A 15,411-nucleotide genomic window follows, 5' to 3' on the forward strand; every position below is an offset into this window, starting at 1 on the left:
TTCAATCAAAACATTGAGCACTTGAAACCGATAGCTCCGGATTTCTCACATGCGACATGTTCTCCTCTAGCTCCTCCACTCGCTCCAGGGCAGCATTTTTGGTCTCTGCATCCTCCAGCAGGGCTCCCACGTCAAACACGTTATCCAAGTAGGCCTGGATCTGAACCTGCAGCTTGTCGCTTTCTGTGTGTTTGAGTTTCTGGAGTGCAAAGAGAGAGAAAGGTTGAGATGTGAGACAAACTTTGAGCTGAATCTTTAAGTGTGTGTGTGTGGAGGAACTCTGAGTGCTCACGTCTAAGTACTCGTCCAGGCCCAGCTTGGTGAAGTCGAACTGTAGATGCACCCTGAAGTTCATGTCCTCGACCGAGTGCACAACGATGTTGATGAACTGCATGCACGCCACCTAGTGGACGCAACAGGGAAATGCAGTTAATGTCATGAACAGAGTATTGAGTATTGAAACACATACACATATTACGTAATATAAAAGAGAAAGGAACCAAGTACATGTTTCCTTTTTCGTGTCCATCCTGTTTCCTTCCGCTCCCCTCCTTTTCTCCTTTCATTCAACAGTGACAAGATTTGTGCACAGTGTGTATAAGTGTGTATAAACGTACCATGAAGTCGATGTTGTTGTCCTCATTCTTGAAATACTCCATGAGCTTTTCAAACCGTTGCGTCTCCAGACACACCTGAAAGCCAACACACACTTGACTTAAGGACCTTTAGAAGCACACAGAGGCCAACAATCTGCAAGTATCAATGCATGTAAAGGTTCAGCACTGGGCAGCAGCCTCCACATGGATCCAGTCACAGTAATCTCTCAGTTTGTAATGGCCTCCACCGTGTTCTCATTAGACGATCTGCGGTCTCCCCGAGCCTGATTCAACCACTTACACTAATGCCTCTAAGAGGAACACTCAATATTTCATCCGGGGGGGTGTAAATATTACATTAACTTGCAGTCGCGTCGTGTTTGTGGGCCGAAGCTGCAAAAAGGTTCTGCTGCTATGGCCCTCTTCATCATAAAGTGTCCACTCCTTTCTACGGCTGCCAGAATACCTCATCCAGACAGGCAAAGGTCAAGCAAGGCCGTCTCCTCCATCTTTCTCTCCCTTTCCCTAAGTCGGAGCTTTGAAGTGAGTGCCAAGTACAGTTTACACACACACACACACACACACACACACACACACACACACATAAACTGTTTTCTCTGGGTCCTGGTGAGGTCAAGTGGGTCGTCTTGTGCTGTGCAGCCAAACCTGTGTCTGTAATCTGTTGATAAAGGGCCGGAGCACATGTCTAGAATGCTTTGCCTCCCTCTGCAGTGAGGAGCACGGCGAGCATTCCTCCCGACTGACTCACCCTTTGAAATTACACAGTGGACACATAATGACACATCCCTCTGCTCAGATCCCCAAACTTCCCGTCTTTGTGCAGCACGTACCTCCATAAAGTTGTCGAACGCTGAGAGAATAATTTCGTGGCCTCCTCTCACGAGACAAACTGCCGCCAGGAGCTCCAGGACCAGAGCTTTAGTTCTGTAAAAAATAAAGGCCAGACGGGTTAGTCAGTGACAAACACACGCTTAACACGGGGCAAACAAAGTGGAAAACAAAACAATTTAACATTCTGCCATCACCCTAATGAGCGTGTTTACCAGAGGGCTGTCACGATTAATCGATAAAAATCGATGATTCGGCAACGCGACCACAAATCTCAGCCCACTTGGCAGCAGCAATGCAACATTTAATTGGCTCGGCAAACAGTCGCAACAGATGAGTCCTCTCACTGAGCTGCAGAACTGATTGCCTCGGCAGATCATCTGTCCCCTCTGCCATCAGACTCCAGAACAGCAACTTAGGACTCTTATTTGTTCTTAACGCACACTGTACCATACTTTTCCATTAATGTAAATTCATCAATAATCAAAATAAACGATATCCCTCCTTTATCACAATGTTTATATAGTTTTCAAAACTCCCTTTTTAAATCAAAACAAGATTAATACGAGTTTCTAATGTCAATTGTTAGACCTCTGCTTTGAGATCTGACACATGGGATTAAAGGACAAGTATAAAAGTGAAGTTCTTCATTTTAAACTTAATCCCTGAGTGCTGTGGTGTTCGTGTCCATGTGTGTGTGCATGCGTGTGCATGTGTGTGTGGGTCCACACTGCACTCTCCTGTTAATTCATGCAGGAGTTCTCTCCCGGATGAGACTAAGTGTGTCAAGTGATGTGAGGTAGTTTCCTTTAGCCCCGGGGCGGTAATTGAACACATACACAAGTGCCCGCAAACACACACACACACGCACACGCCAGTCCTTTTCTGCAGCTGCCAGTGTGGTGCAGTGTATTGGAGTGTGCCAGCGGTGCCCTGGCCTGTGCACCAGCTCAGCAGCTCATCACTAAACTCTGGGTAACCTCCTCCTCTTAATCAAGCATACGTACTCACCTGGCGCTCTTATTGTTGAGACTTAGTGCAATTTCGTTCACAGCGTGCGGGTGTGACATGACCATGTTGAAGCCGTACTGGAATGTGAAAAAAGAAAGAGAGGGAAAAGAGAAGTTGTCTTTATACAAAACACGACCAAAGCAAATGAAAAGGCTTTAGGGCAGATGTGTGTGTGTGCGTGTGTGTGTGTCTGGTGGACAGCGGCAAGTGCTGACCTGGTAGTTCATGATGGCCCGCAGGCACATGATGCAGACATGGACGTCGTCTTTCTTGCAGACCAGCCTGGAGTTTTTCAGCGTCCTCCGCATGGGCAGAGTGTTACAGCTGTGAAGAAGAAACACAAACAGCAGAGCAAAGAGCTGAATAAGCAGCATGGAGTGTGGCCACCAAAAGTCTTGGACGTGTTCTAATGGCATGTGAACAGAAACGAGAGCGCACAAGGCCTCAGTAAACAAGAAAACAGATGCCATTTGTGAATGAAAGCCTCCCCCCGACCCCCCCACACATAGGAAGGCCATTAAACTGCCACATCACGTTACATTAACAGAAGCCATATAATCTACAGCCTCACGAGGGTGAATTGTTTTAATTTAACGTCCCGCACAAAGATATCACTTACAGCTGAGCACAATAGCAGCCACTCATTTGCATGCAGCTCAGCGATGGTGCAGACTTTGAGCCGGACAAACCCATGGAGCCGGTGCGGCGCTCACAATGGAGGCGAAACACCAGAGCGGGCAGAGTGACTTAATAATATGCGGAGCCGGTGGAGACGCAGGAGTTTATTTTCAGTGCTCAGACACGAGGGTCACCGAGCAGACCCGCTTCTTGGAATAAAGCGTCTTCAAAGCACTGATAGACACACTGATTCATGCCTGAGGGTGAGACTCCCGCTTGAGTCACAGCATTGGTGCGCGTGTGTGAGTGTGTGAGTGTGTGTGTGTATGCGTGTAGTCTAAATCTAGCAGAAAGATTTGGCTGAAAAGCAGATGGACTGAGCTTTTCCCTCTCAATAACTTAATTTATCAGCGTGCAAACTGAGGCATGGCAACGAATGAGGCTTCAGTTTGAGAGCAGACGAGAACAAAATGTTCTTAGTCAAACCAAAATGGCTACAAATAATGTTAGAAATAGACTGAAACCCAAAACTTTTTGTTGTACCAGAAAGACAAAGATAAACACAACACGACCAAGAATGACATCACACACACACACACAGATAGACAGAAACCCCATTTACACCTTGCAGTCTAACCCAGATAATGTAAGCAGAACGTATTGCGATCAGAATACAATCTGACTTGCCAGGCCGCATACGTGCTGTGATCATATCTCAGTCACATCTAAACATGAATCTGTGACGGTCTGACCTTGAATCACCTCCTTGTTTATAAAGTCAGTTTGCGTTTACCTCCACCTGGGCTGTTTCACAATGCAAGGTGTATATGCGTCCACGTCTACCACTTCTACGTCTTCTATGTCTATAACCACAGATTAAGAACAGCGAGACACGACGGCGTCTCTGTCCGACTATAGGCTGATGTCCAGTCATTACCGCCTGATGCTAGAACACACTGGACAGCTCACTGGAGTCGGCTTCCTTCGGGATGGCGGGTTCAAAAGGACACAAACAAGTCGTACTTTCACATGCAATTGTTGAATTGGAAACATTCTAATCTAAAAAAACGGACACAAGGGGATGCAAAACTTATATATGATGGAGAAATGGACATGTAAGGATGTTTATAGCTCAGTCTCTAGCTTTTACGAGGCGGGCTTGTGGAGAAAAAACCTGTTTTGCTGCGAGGAGAGAAGAATTCAGTCTCAGGCTAAGACGGGAGGCTGGCAGTACAAATAATTCACATCCCCGACACAAACAGTGGGACAAATGAGCTGGGCAGTGCTGGCAGGGAGGCACCGAGTACAATGAGGCAGGAGGGTTGTGTATGGGAGTGTGTGTAGATGTGTGTGTGGCTTTGGAGGGAGCAGAGATGCAGGGGAGAGGAGGGGAGGGGGGAGGCTCTGCAGAAAGCTCAGTGTGGAGCTGAGGCTGGGAGACAGGAGGGAGGATGACTGTGGAGGAATATCAGGACAGACACACAGTTGACACTTTGACCTGTTGTGTACACAGTATGTGCCTGAGTGATGATACAAAAGAAGAAAAGGTCCTTCAGGTTATGTAAAGTAATTTGGAGATACATCATTCTGGGGGGAGATTGGTATTTCACAGACGTGTGTTGATTCATGAAACATTGGCCAGCACGGCTCAAAGAAATGAAGAATCACTGACTGAGTGGCGCTCTGGTTGTTACACTTGGCAAAGTGAACTACTTCTCTTTCCTGTGAACCGGCTGAGCCAACACACAGCCGTGATTGAGCCGTACTTACTTTCAGTTCTCTCTGCTTGTATTTTGAAGCGATAGTGATTTGCTGTGATCATGCTCGCTAGAAATCAAAATGGTGACCTACTCACAACAAGGGCTCTTTTGCTTGCTGTATCTAACTAAGAGAACTTTTAAACTAAGTTATAAAAGGTGTTGACAGATGACCTCACACAGTTATAATAATTAATGATTAACTGCGCGGCTGTGGTCCACATCTTCCTTATCTATAGTGAATTTCCATTCAGATGATGTTCAAATATAAAGTTACTCCTTAACTCCACTGTTAGGCAATACAACTAAGCAATTCTATTGTAATAGATAAGAGAGGAGGCAGATCTAAAGCAAGCAGCGACAGTAGGATTGTGTCACGTCGACGTGCAGAGTGAATGAAAACGAATGACGTCATCGTTTTTGCATGGATCTCGATGAAGATGATGTTCTTCGCCACGTCAATAGTCCTCTTTGTGCACGACTCAAGTTGCCCTATTCAAACTGAGGGATTAGAAGTCAGTGTGACTGCTTTAGCAAAACATCAATGGAATGACAAGGAGGATTATGGGGGGGAGTTTGAAATGATGCATAATTGAATGGGATTTGTGTTTCCAAGCATATATTAACACGGGCTTATGAATTAAAATGCTGTTAAAGCCTCTGTGCACAGGGCCGGGAGTTAAAAGTGTCAAGAGATTTGTTCCATAAAGAAATGGTTTGTTCTCTCGTCTCGTCCGTCTTGGGGAAGAACGATGTCATGTATGTGCTGCGGAAATATGTGCAGCCGACTCATGATCCGCGTGTAAAAGCTCCAATTCTAACAATATCTGCCTCTTGATGCTGAAGCGTCTCACATCCATTTTAAGCCATACAGGCCTCATGACTACATAAAAGAGAAGTCCATGCCTCACGCCAACAGTGCCACTTCTCAAAATAACCGCAGACAGAAAAAAAGGGAAAGGGCAGAGACACAACAAAGGGAGGATGACCCGGCGTGTCGTTGTGTCGTACCGTATGGTGGAGTGTCGCCCTGCGCGTGTGATTCCGTTCCCCGTGATGGGCAAGGGCAGGGTGCCTCCGTGCAGGTCTTCTATCGAGCGGCTCCACGGCTTGGACTTGTCTATCCCCATCTCCGGGTTGTTCTCCAAACTGTCTCCATCGAACCTGTTGCATGGATACAAACACACACACGCCGCCACAAAGCCTCATATTACACAGCCATCCTGATTTATGTTTGGCCCTTGGATCATTAAAGTTAGTACGAATAAATGCAGCGGGGTTGAAAACGTTTTCAACTCAGTCACATTTGGGGGTAATGAGTGTGTTTTCAGCGTTAGCACAGATGTGACAGGTAAAGCGGCAAAGCTCGTGTTACCACATCGTTGGCAGCAAACTGCAGATTTTGCCGGTGCTACGTGCCGATGTGGGCGAAAGTGTAGCTGCAATTCTCATCTGAAAAACCTCATACTGCAGCGCAACAAGGGACTCATAGTGTTGCTGCAGTGGCACTGAGGGTTAACATTCCTTTTATGACTAACCAGTGGAAATGTGGACAGAGCATAATAACATATGGCAAAGAAAAGGGGGAATTAAACATTTAACTGCATGGCTCTTTGGCCCTGAACACGGATCTTGTGACTGACTAATAATCACACTGTCAGTCTATGAATAGAAGCCTATGGTCGGTGTAAAACACAGGGGCAATGTGTCGGGAACGAGGCCCAGTGACTCAGTGTTTCTGTGGACCCGTGCGGCCGCGGTGCCGGAGCGAGGGGACGCGTCAGAATGGCAGCATTGTGTTTGCGTGTCGTGCTGTAGGACGCGGGGTGGTATAGGGTGAACGGGGGGGTAGAGGGGGGCGGCGGGGGCGGTGACTTACGTGACGGCGTACTGAGCGAACGACAGATACTCCACCAGCACGTCCAGACCTTTGTTCTCCTCATTCAGGAACTCCCTCACCCACCTGAGGGGAGAGGAAAAGCCACATCAGCACAGTCAGCAGACAAAGGAAGCTTCTCAACACGGATTTACCGGAATTTGCTAAACAATATTTTGCCTCTAATCCCCTAAATAGGCCTGACATGGACCAAACAATGCAACATTTCTGCTGATCCTGCACCACACCTCCCGTTTTTACTCTTACTGCCAAGTAGAATGATAATGACACTTCCTGCTCAGTCTGGAGACACATGCACAAGCTTGCAAACACACACACACACACACACACACAAATTAACTCAATACTAACTTTCACACACACTCTTATACAGAACAATCAAAAGCCTATTCTCTTTCATTTTGTGCTCGCTCTTATCTTTCTCACATTTTAAGCAGAGTGGATTATTTCACATAAACATCTTTATTTAATCCCAACAGCGACGCTCTTGTCTGTTTACGAGCCCTGACTACTTTAACAGGCCTGATTGCTCACTGATTAGAGAAATTTGCGGGACATAAACATAACGACATGGGCGGTATAATGGCTGATGGTAGATGTAAGGCTTCAAAAAGACAAAAAAAATCAACTAGCTTTCCTTTATTAGCTCCCCTGCCGTGTAACTACATGGAAGCATGCGGGTCTGAGCGGAGCATCCAGTGAAGCGCTGCCTGCTGGGGCCCTCCGTGTGCCAAGAGGCCTCAGAGGTGTGACCTTGTTGGACCACATGGTAATGATTACCGCAGGACACTAACAATCCTCCCATTCACCACATGTTGTTGACCAGTGAGCAACATGTGAGGGGAAGACAGACAGACAGGCAGGCAGCGAGCGGAGCGGAGCATCAGCGGACAGGCCGCCTATTATATCTGCCCCGCATGATAGATACATTTCTCTGTTTCACCTCTGAATAGACGAGGCGATTACTCACCGTCTCAACCGGAGACGTCTTGCTGCCCTGTCGTCCCCCCAGCCCTCCCCCGCCCTCAGTCTGTCCCCCCGATCTCTGTTATGATAAAGTCTCATTGTCTAATCCAGATGTGGCAGATAATTCATGTAATGTAGTTTACCAAGAACCAAGTAGTTTAGTTTATGTGGTTTATTTTTGGTTTGATGGAGGACAGAAATCTGATTATATTTATGGGGGGATGTTGTCATCTGTTGTGTGTGTGTGGTGTTTGAGGTCTTGTGACTATTGTGTAACCGATCTTGGATCTCTGCTCTCCGTAAAGCGGATGCTCTCACAGCTGCGTGTTTGCGCCTCTTACCAACGCCCATCCCAAACCCAACCAGCCCCCGTCCTTCCCAGCTGGCCGCCAACACCCCGATTCCCATCCATAAACCCCGCCTACAGATCCCAGGATGCATTTGGGCCTCATTAACGTTGAGGCCCAAATGTCGCTCAATTCGTGACAGTTAACTATCAAGGTCTCCAATCACACGCGACGGCCCCTGTGATCCGCAGCCAGACGCGTTGGCTGAGACATTTCTCACTTTCCTTGAGGGCGACTGTACATTGCAAATCAATATCAGCGGCAGCAGGCAGAGACTTGCCACCGTGGAATACCTGGAATAGCTGATGAATGTTTTTATCTGTTGTGAAATCACAATGCCGTGTAGTAACACGGCTGACTACTAAATTCTGTCTTCAGCTCCGACCCTGCGAGAAAAATGTGTTTTCTTTCCAGTGCCAGATTCTGTGTCAGCTGCCCTGAACAATCAATACATTCATCCTTTCTCCAAGACCACATGGCTGTCTGTGTAATATTAAGCCGGGGCGCTGAGGTGAACGGGGGGGATGGTGGTTAGCGTCAACATCTTTGTCTCCGGGTGTCTGGAATGCCAGACTTTTCCCCTCGCTCTGATACAGTCCGGGTCCGGGTCGCTCGGCGCTGCGTATGGGTCGACGCAGCTCTGCGGTGACTCACCCTATATGATTTGTCCGTAATGAAATTTCCAGTTCTCTCAGGACTTGGGTGGACTCCTGGACTCGCCGTCTGAATTTCTGAGGAGGGAAAGACGGGGGGAGTTAGTATTTCACCATAACACTTGGGCTGTACATGGTAAGTGGTAGCACAGGGATGTTTTGGCTGCTTCAATTACACCCAGAGAATCAGAGAATAAATGCAGACAAGAGGAGAGTAAACATGAAAGCAAGCTACTGTGGAATTAATTCTTGCTGACTCATTGGAAAACTGTGAATGGCTCATGTTATCATGTTTGGTCACGTTGGTTCTTTATATAACTGTAATCCACAATAGTACAAGCCTGATAAAACCAGGAGACCTGATTGGCTCCATCAAAAACCCTACCAGGGTGTCACAGCAGGGCAAGCAAACATGTAACTCACACACACACACACACACACACGCATTCTGGGCCCTGTTACTGTGGTTACGACTCAGAGAGAGGAGGGTGCGAGCGACGTGCGTGAAGGTATGAGGTAGGAAAGTTACAGAACGGAGGGAGTGTGTGTGTGTGTGTGTGTGTGTGTGTGTGTGTGTGTGTGTGTGTGTGTGTGTGTGTGTGTGTGTGTGTGTGTGGGGGGGGGGGGGGGTCTCCTCTTTGCTTTCATCCCCTGACAGTAGGTGATCTGAGAACAACACGAAAACAAAAGGCGCCTCGGGCTGTTACACAACCACAGAGACAAAGGAGAAGAGAGGAGAGGAGAGCAGAGGAGAGGAGAGGAGAGGAAAGGAAGGTCTGATCACTTTCCATATGTTTGTATCAGCGAGGGAACAGAGCAAAGCCCTGTGTTAACCTATTATTAACATCCACACAGAAGAGAGCTGTTCCCATAGCTAGAGTATCTCTCTCTCTCTCTCACACACACACAGTCTGAGTCTTTGGGCCTGGGCGGTGTGTGTGTGTGTGTGTGTGTGTGTGTGTGTGTGTGTGTGTGTGTGTGTGTGTGTGTGTGTGTGTGTTTGGCCCATGTGCAGATGAGAAACAGAGTGTTTTTATTAGGGAGGAGCCCTTTATGTGTTTGTGTGGAAAGCAGAGCATATTTTTGGGGTACTGCGCAGGCTCCCAGAGGCACCCCGCCCCCTCCCCCGCCCTCCGCTCCATGCAAAATGCCCCACACTCCACACTAAGTGCTACCAGCTGCAGCACACAGAGAGAGAGAGGGAGGGCGGGAGGGAGGGAGGGAGAGAGGGAGGGAGGGAAGGAGGGAGGAAGAGAGAGGATGAGACAAGGAGAGAGCAGTGAAAGGCCAAAGAAAGTAAGAGAATGTACATGTTTAAGAAAGAAAAAGACAGAGAAAAGCAGTGAGGCTGGGAGGGGAGAGAGGAGAGGAGCGATGTGGGGAGCTCAGGAGGGGTCATCCTGGAAACAAATCAATGGCTGATACATTCTTGGGGACTTGTTGGAATGGAGCTCTTCCTCCTTGGCTGCCGATTGGCTGGGAGTCGCTCGGAGGAATGCACGGGAGCCTGCCTATGGAAAGCCGAGGCAATGACCTCCAGCTCGCTCACAGCGGCACAAAGTGGTAATTGTTTGAGTTTGAAGAAAAGGGGGATGGAGCAGGAATGTAAAAAAGAAGCCCATAACTCTTTCTTTCTTTTCTTTCTTTCTCTCCTTCTCCCCCTGGTCTCTTGTGCCCCCCCCCCTCTACTCTCTCCCTCTGTCCATCCCTTACTCTACCTCTCTCTTCACACCACAATGCAGTTGACCACTCTCTCTCTTTCATTCCCTCTCCTTTCTCTCCCTTTCCCTTCTCACTTTACCCTCTCTCTCTTCACTTGCTCCCCCTTTGTGTGTCTCCATCTGCTTTGAGTGTTTGATCAGGAGAAACGGATAAGTGACTATCGCTGAGCTCCAGAGGAAACAATTCGATGGGCGATCGTTTTAGTTCGTTTCAGTTTGTTTTCCAGCAGATCCGCTGCACCTCGACCCCTGTACACCATCACACTGGGCAAGTTCCTCAAAGAGACGATTAAATATAGATCCAGCAGCCCGCTCGCCTGCCACACAGCTGCACATGAGTTCAATACAGTGAGAGGGAGGCTGCGATAGATCAGCTGAGTTGGGCGAAATCATTGAGCGGCTGCCATCTGGTCCGGCTTAAACCCTGCAGCCATGACCGTGTTGGGTGCTTAACCCGCTGGTCGCCACTTTCTAAACATTATCACGTTCTCACACATGCGGTTGAGTTCAGTTCAACCCCCCTTGTTATGGTTATGATGGGCAGGTCACCTCAGAAGTGGTTGGTTGTGGTGTTAACGTGATAGGTACCAATTCCGGAACAACTCCAAGCTGACCTATTGTTCGAAGCCAGTGTTTCCACATCGATTGTTTTGAAAACGGAACCAAGAGTAACTCCATTTTGGCTGTTCCTTGCATGGCTCTAAGGCACTTCAACAGTAGGCTTAGCGCTACTGTACTCTTCTTTCATCGCAGCCAGTCTGGAGATTCCTTCCGTCAACAACTCTAGCCAATCTAGCCTTGAATCTCCAGCACAAATCGCGTGGCTCTGACCTTCCAGCGCTTTATCTGTTATGTCTGCTCGAACCTGCGTCACTCTCCTACTGCTTCCTGCTTTTATCAGATTGAAGTCGGGTAATCGCTCAGACACGTGAGGCAGCAGAAAGCAAACCAAAGCACGGTCGCAGTATCGGCCAGTCTAGACACCCTAACACATCCAAACCCTCTGCGTCTGTGTGTGCATGTTTATTTTCAGGGGTACACGAGTCTGAACGTGTGACCCTCTTGTTACATTGCCGTGGCTGTCGTCACCCTCATCACGCTCAGCCTCACTGTGTTCATTCTGCTCTAGCTGGCTTATTGTGACATCATCATTAAACTTGAATTCCACTCTGTTGTGTTTAACAGAATCGACCAGAGAGATTTGCGTGTATTCTGGCAGGGTCTATTAAGTTAATTTGTTTATCACAGAGACCGCTCTATCTTCAGGCACTCCACCCCCACCACCACCACACCCCTGACAAACTCTGCCAAAATGCAAAATTTTTTGGCAGAGCTTGAGGCCTGGCTGATGTGTCGCTATGTGGAGTCTCTCCTCTTTACTCCCCTAGCCTGTTGCCTTCCAAGTAGACGGCGAACCAGTCGGAGCAAACTGCCTCATCCTCTCTTCCCACACAGAGGACATAAAACATCTTTATCATGTACTTAAGACACCTTTGATATCTCCGGTTAGTGTTTGCTATGCAGCGACGAAATCTCACGGCAGTCAACTTGGGCTTTTATCGTCCCGAAGGAAATGTAGGTTGAGCGGGCAGATTATGCACCGATCATCAGAACATCAGAAGGTCAGAAAGAGCAGAATGACTTTAGCACTTAACGCATCAAGCTAACAGCATTGCTACAATGCAAGATGGAGACACTTCTTGTACGTCTTGATCAAGCAATATAAAAATCAGACTACCACAGTCAGTTAAGCCCATTGATAGCTACGGGAGCCAAAGAGGCGCTGCCCAGCTGTGTTCTTGCTTAAGGCATTTTGTAACAGCGTCCAGATGAGGGGAGATCAAACTCCTTATGATCTTACGTACTGAACCAGCCTTATTGATGACCTGCTGACTGTAAATGTCCTGAAGCTGGGCTGGTTGCACCGCGATCAGCCTCTAACTGGCCAGCCTGAGGCAACGAAACTCAGATTTACTGGTGTATATTGTTAATAGGGCTTCAGATATTTATGATCAGCTACATTGTCAATATCCTGATCTTGAATAAATGTATGAATAAAACTGGGCGTACACCTCCTAAAAATCAATGACCCTGCACTAAGCCTTATTTATTCCATTGCATAGAAATCATTACGTCAAGATATAAAACCATCGACCTCACGGCCATGTTCCACCCCGTCATCATTCAAGAGACTGGCAACGACCGCATCATCTGCAAACTTCAAAACACACGCCTGTTGTCTAACTAACACACTGTGACCTGTGCTTGAAAAAATCCATTATGCAGCCAGAATAAGACGCTTCTCTATGGATAAAAAGCATTAAGAGCACATGAAATGAGGGATGAATAAAAGCCTGGTGTGGGTTTTGGGGGCGTCCAGATGTTGGACAATAACAAGTAAGAGTGCGTGTAGTGCTGGTGCTGCATCCTCTGAACCTCCGCCTGGCCTTGTTAAAGGACTCAACTGGATCTCCTTCTCTCTTTGGATCATTGCCTTTAACTATGTTTAGGATTTGTCGTCATTCCCAAATAAGATGTTTTGTTTTTCCTTCTGCCTGTCTGCACCGCCGGCCACAGATCAACACAGTGTCATCGCGGTGTCTTGCTCAAGAACATGTGAGGCCTTCCAGATAAACAACAGTTTCCTCTCGCAATAAGCCAACTTGTTTGCTTGTTATCTCACTTCTTTTGTGACAGAAGACAGCAGTTTCAATGGGTGTTGTGACCCAGAGAAAGAGGAAGAGCAAAGGGACAGGGGAACATGTTGACAGGGACTCTCACCTTCCGTGTGACAGCTGGGTCCAGATAACTACGCAGCTTTTGGATGTACGTGTGAGGGGGGTTTTTCACTTGGAAACGCTCCTGTCAAAAAAAAGGGAGAAAAAAAGGGTGAGACAACAGCAAGAAAGGTCACAGTGAGGCATGAGAGAGAGACAGAAAGAGAGAGAGACTGAGCAGGTGTTTCCACATTAGCCAGTACCATCATGTTGTCTCATCTGTGAGCACATGCACATTAAACCTTTGATTCTACTCCAAAGGAAATCGACTTGGAGTGAGACCTAATGTGCAATTGTTAAGCTATGAGTCAAGTCTATTAAGTGAACAATGGAATCCTATTCATTCCATTCATGGTTCAAAGCCGAAGGGGCCTTGAGAACTTAAAGAAACATCATGCTGCAGAAAACCTATTCACGTGTTGTCAGGAAGATGATCCACTCTGCAGAGCTACTGAGTTAGAGACAGTGAAGGTCATTCAGTAGGTCACACACTGTCACCCCTATTACTGCTAAAGTGTTGTAATGCACGGGGATTGTGACCGCATGTGTGTCCTGAGTTCAGTCACGAGGCGAGGCCGGGCGCCTCCATCAAACAATCCAACAGGCTTAAAGGTCAAATCGTGGATAAATATGAGAGCTTAGTGGTGCGTTCAGGTCATCCAGGTAAGCAGGAGACGGTATTTAGATCACTGTGCGGTTTATGTTTTGCTTTCAGATGATGTCATTCTATCCTGTCACTGTATTTGTCCTGGATTGGTGCTTCAACTCTGAGGAAAGCCAAGCAAAGCAAAGGAGCGGATGTCCTCAAGCTATTCCCACCATCCCAACATGGCCTCCTGCCAGGCAATAATTTAGGATAAGTGAGTCAGCATGTCGTGGCGTTTTACACGTCGAAATCTGCCAACGCCGCTGCGATGTCTCATCGGAAACAAAATTGCGGTTTGTTCTGTGCGGATTATGCAACAAGATTCACAATAATGACAGAAAGACACGGCATAGGACAAAGACAAACAATTAGGGGATTTGACAGTGATGAATCCATGATATCCCTTCCTCTCTTCTCTTGGTTTACAGCAAACGCCATTTTCACACAGAGAGCTTCCTGCATATTTCACAGAGCCTCATAATTGCCCTAGAATGTTGAATATTTCAAACCTTGGCAGCACTTGCGAGGCCTGCATTTCAAAGGGGATGTTACCTGTCATCTCTGCTTGCCTGCCTGCCTCCCCTACGTCCCCGTTGCCATGGTTGCACAAAGCGATTCTATACAGTTAGGACACGGAAATGTCTCGCTCTTACAGCGTCACAGGGGAAAATAAAGTATTTGATTTAAGAGGTTGAATTTGGGAACATTCTGTAACGCTCAGATTAGAAACGTCAAACGCCTCCATGTTACAAAATCAGTGTATTGGATTAATGGATGCATAAGATTTTCACATTTCTAGGGTAATATATGGGAAATCAACCAAATTATCTGATTCCATGCGTCCCTCCTGAGTGAAAGAGGGTTCTAACCCGCCTGTAACCAGCATGGTGGGTTCTCTCTGGCACGGCTCTCTTCAGGGGTGAGTGGTCACCAATAAGGAGCGAGCAGAGTGTTTGGCGGTGGATGGTCTCAGCAGAAACCATCCCTGGCACAGAGGTCGGAAGGAGGGAGGTCTGAGACTACGGCTCTATTTTTGTACCGGCTGACTTGATGCGTGCGTCCTGCTTACACTACTTAATCCACTTGACCAGGGGAGCAGCGGTGCCACTTAGGGACCCTGGATATGACGACGTGCTGAAAGCGGAGCGGCAGAGCACGAAAGCCGGGACCATGACACGCAGTGGCAGAGGACTCTCCCCCCCCCCACCCTCCCTGTGTTACATAACACAGAGAGGGAATGTGAGCTGCCTTGTGCGTGTTTGATGTCTGATCGCCTGTCTGACTAGACACTGGCTGTATGATTATACCAACATACCTGCAACAGTAATCATTAAGTACTTCTATTGAGTTTACTTCTAAACCGTCAATCTACCTGCATCATTGAAATTCAGATTGTACTCAGAGTTTACAGATAAGATTATGAGCAATGACTGATGTTTTTCAGCAAACAAAGAATCCTATGAAATCTATCAGTTATGTCGAATTGCACATTTTTGCCTTAATTGCAGCACAAAATCACAGTACAGTGTGTTTTGTGTTCAGCCCTCATGAATGAAGTTGTATTGAATTGAAA

At 47.3% G+C, this 15,411-nt stretch overlaps 1 protein-coding gene across 4 annotated transcripts in view; it reads right to left on the reverse strand.

Annotated features, from left to right (window-relative positions):
* The window catches only part of fmnl2a (formin-like 2a), a 40,126-nt gene that overhangs the window by 9,727 nt on the left and 14,988 nt on the right, over positions 1–15,411 (reverse strand). For all 4 annotated transcript variants that reach the window (XM_076161901.1, XM_076161902.1, XM_076161900.1 and 1 more), the window contains exons 3-12: positions 13,197–13,277; positions 8,696–8,772; positions 6,711–6,794; positions 5,843–5,995; positions 2,672–2,780; positions 2,457–2,533; positions 1,448–1,541; positions 618–692; positions 293–403; positions 50–199 (exon numbers count right to left, since the gene is read on the reverse strand). In XM_076161901.1, the coding sequence (XP_076018016.1) occupies positions 50–199; positions 293–403; positions 618–692; positions 1,448–1,541; positions 2,457–2,533; positions 2,672–2,780; positions 5,843–5,995; positions 6,711–6,794; positions 8,696–8,772; positions 13,197–13,277 (1,011 nt within the window). The remainder of the gene's footprint in view (positions 1–49; positions 200–292; positions 404–617; positions 693–1,447; positions 1,542–2,456; positions 2,534–2,671; positions 2,781–5,842; positions 5,996–6,710; positions 6,795–8,695; positions 8,773–13,196; positions 13,278–15,411) is intronic.

The sequence above is a fragment of the Genypterus blacodes genome, unplaced genomic scaffold (assembly GCF_046128005.1).
Source record: "Genypterus blacodes isolate CSIRO-AG114 ecotype Tasmania unplaced genomic scaffold, CSIRO-AGI_Gbla_v1 ptg000118l_1, whole genome shotgun sequence".
Taxonomy (NCBI): domain Eukaryota; kingdom Metazoa; phylum Chordata; class Actinopteri; order Ophidiiformes; family Ophidiidae; genus Genypterus; species Genypterus blacodes.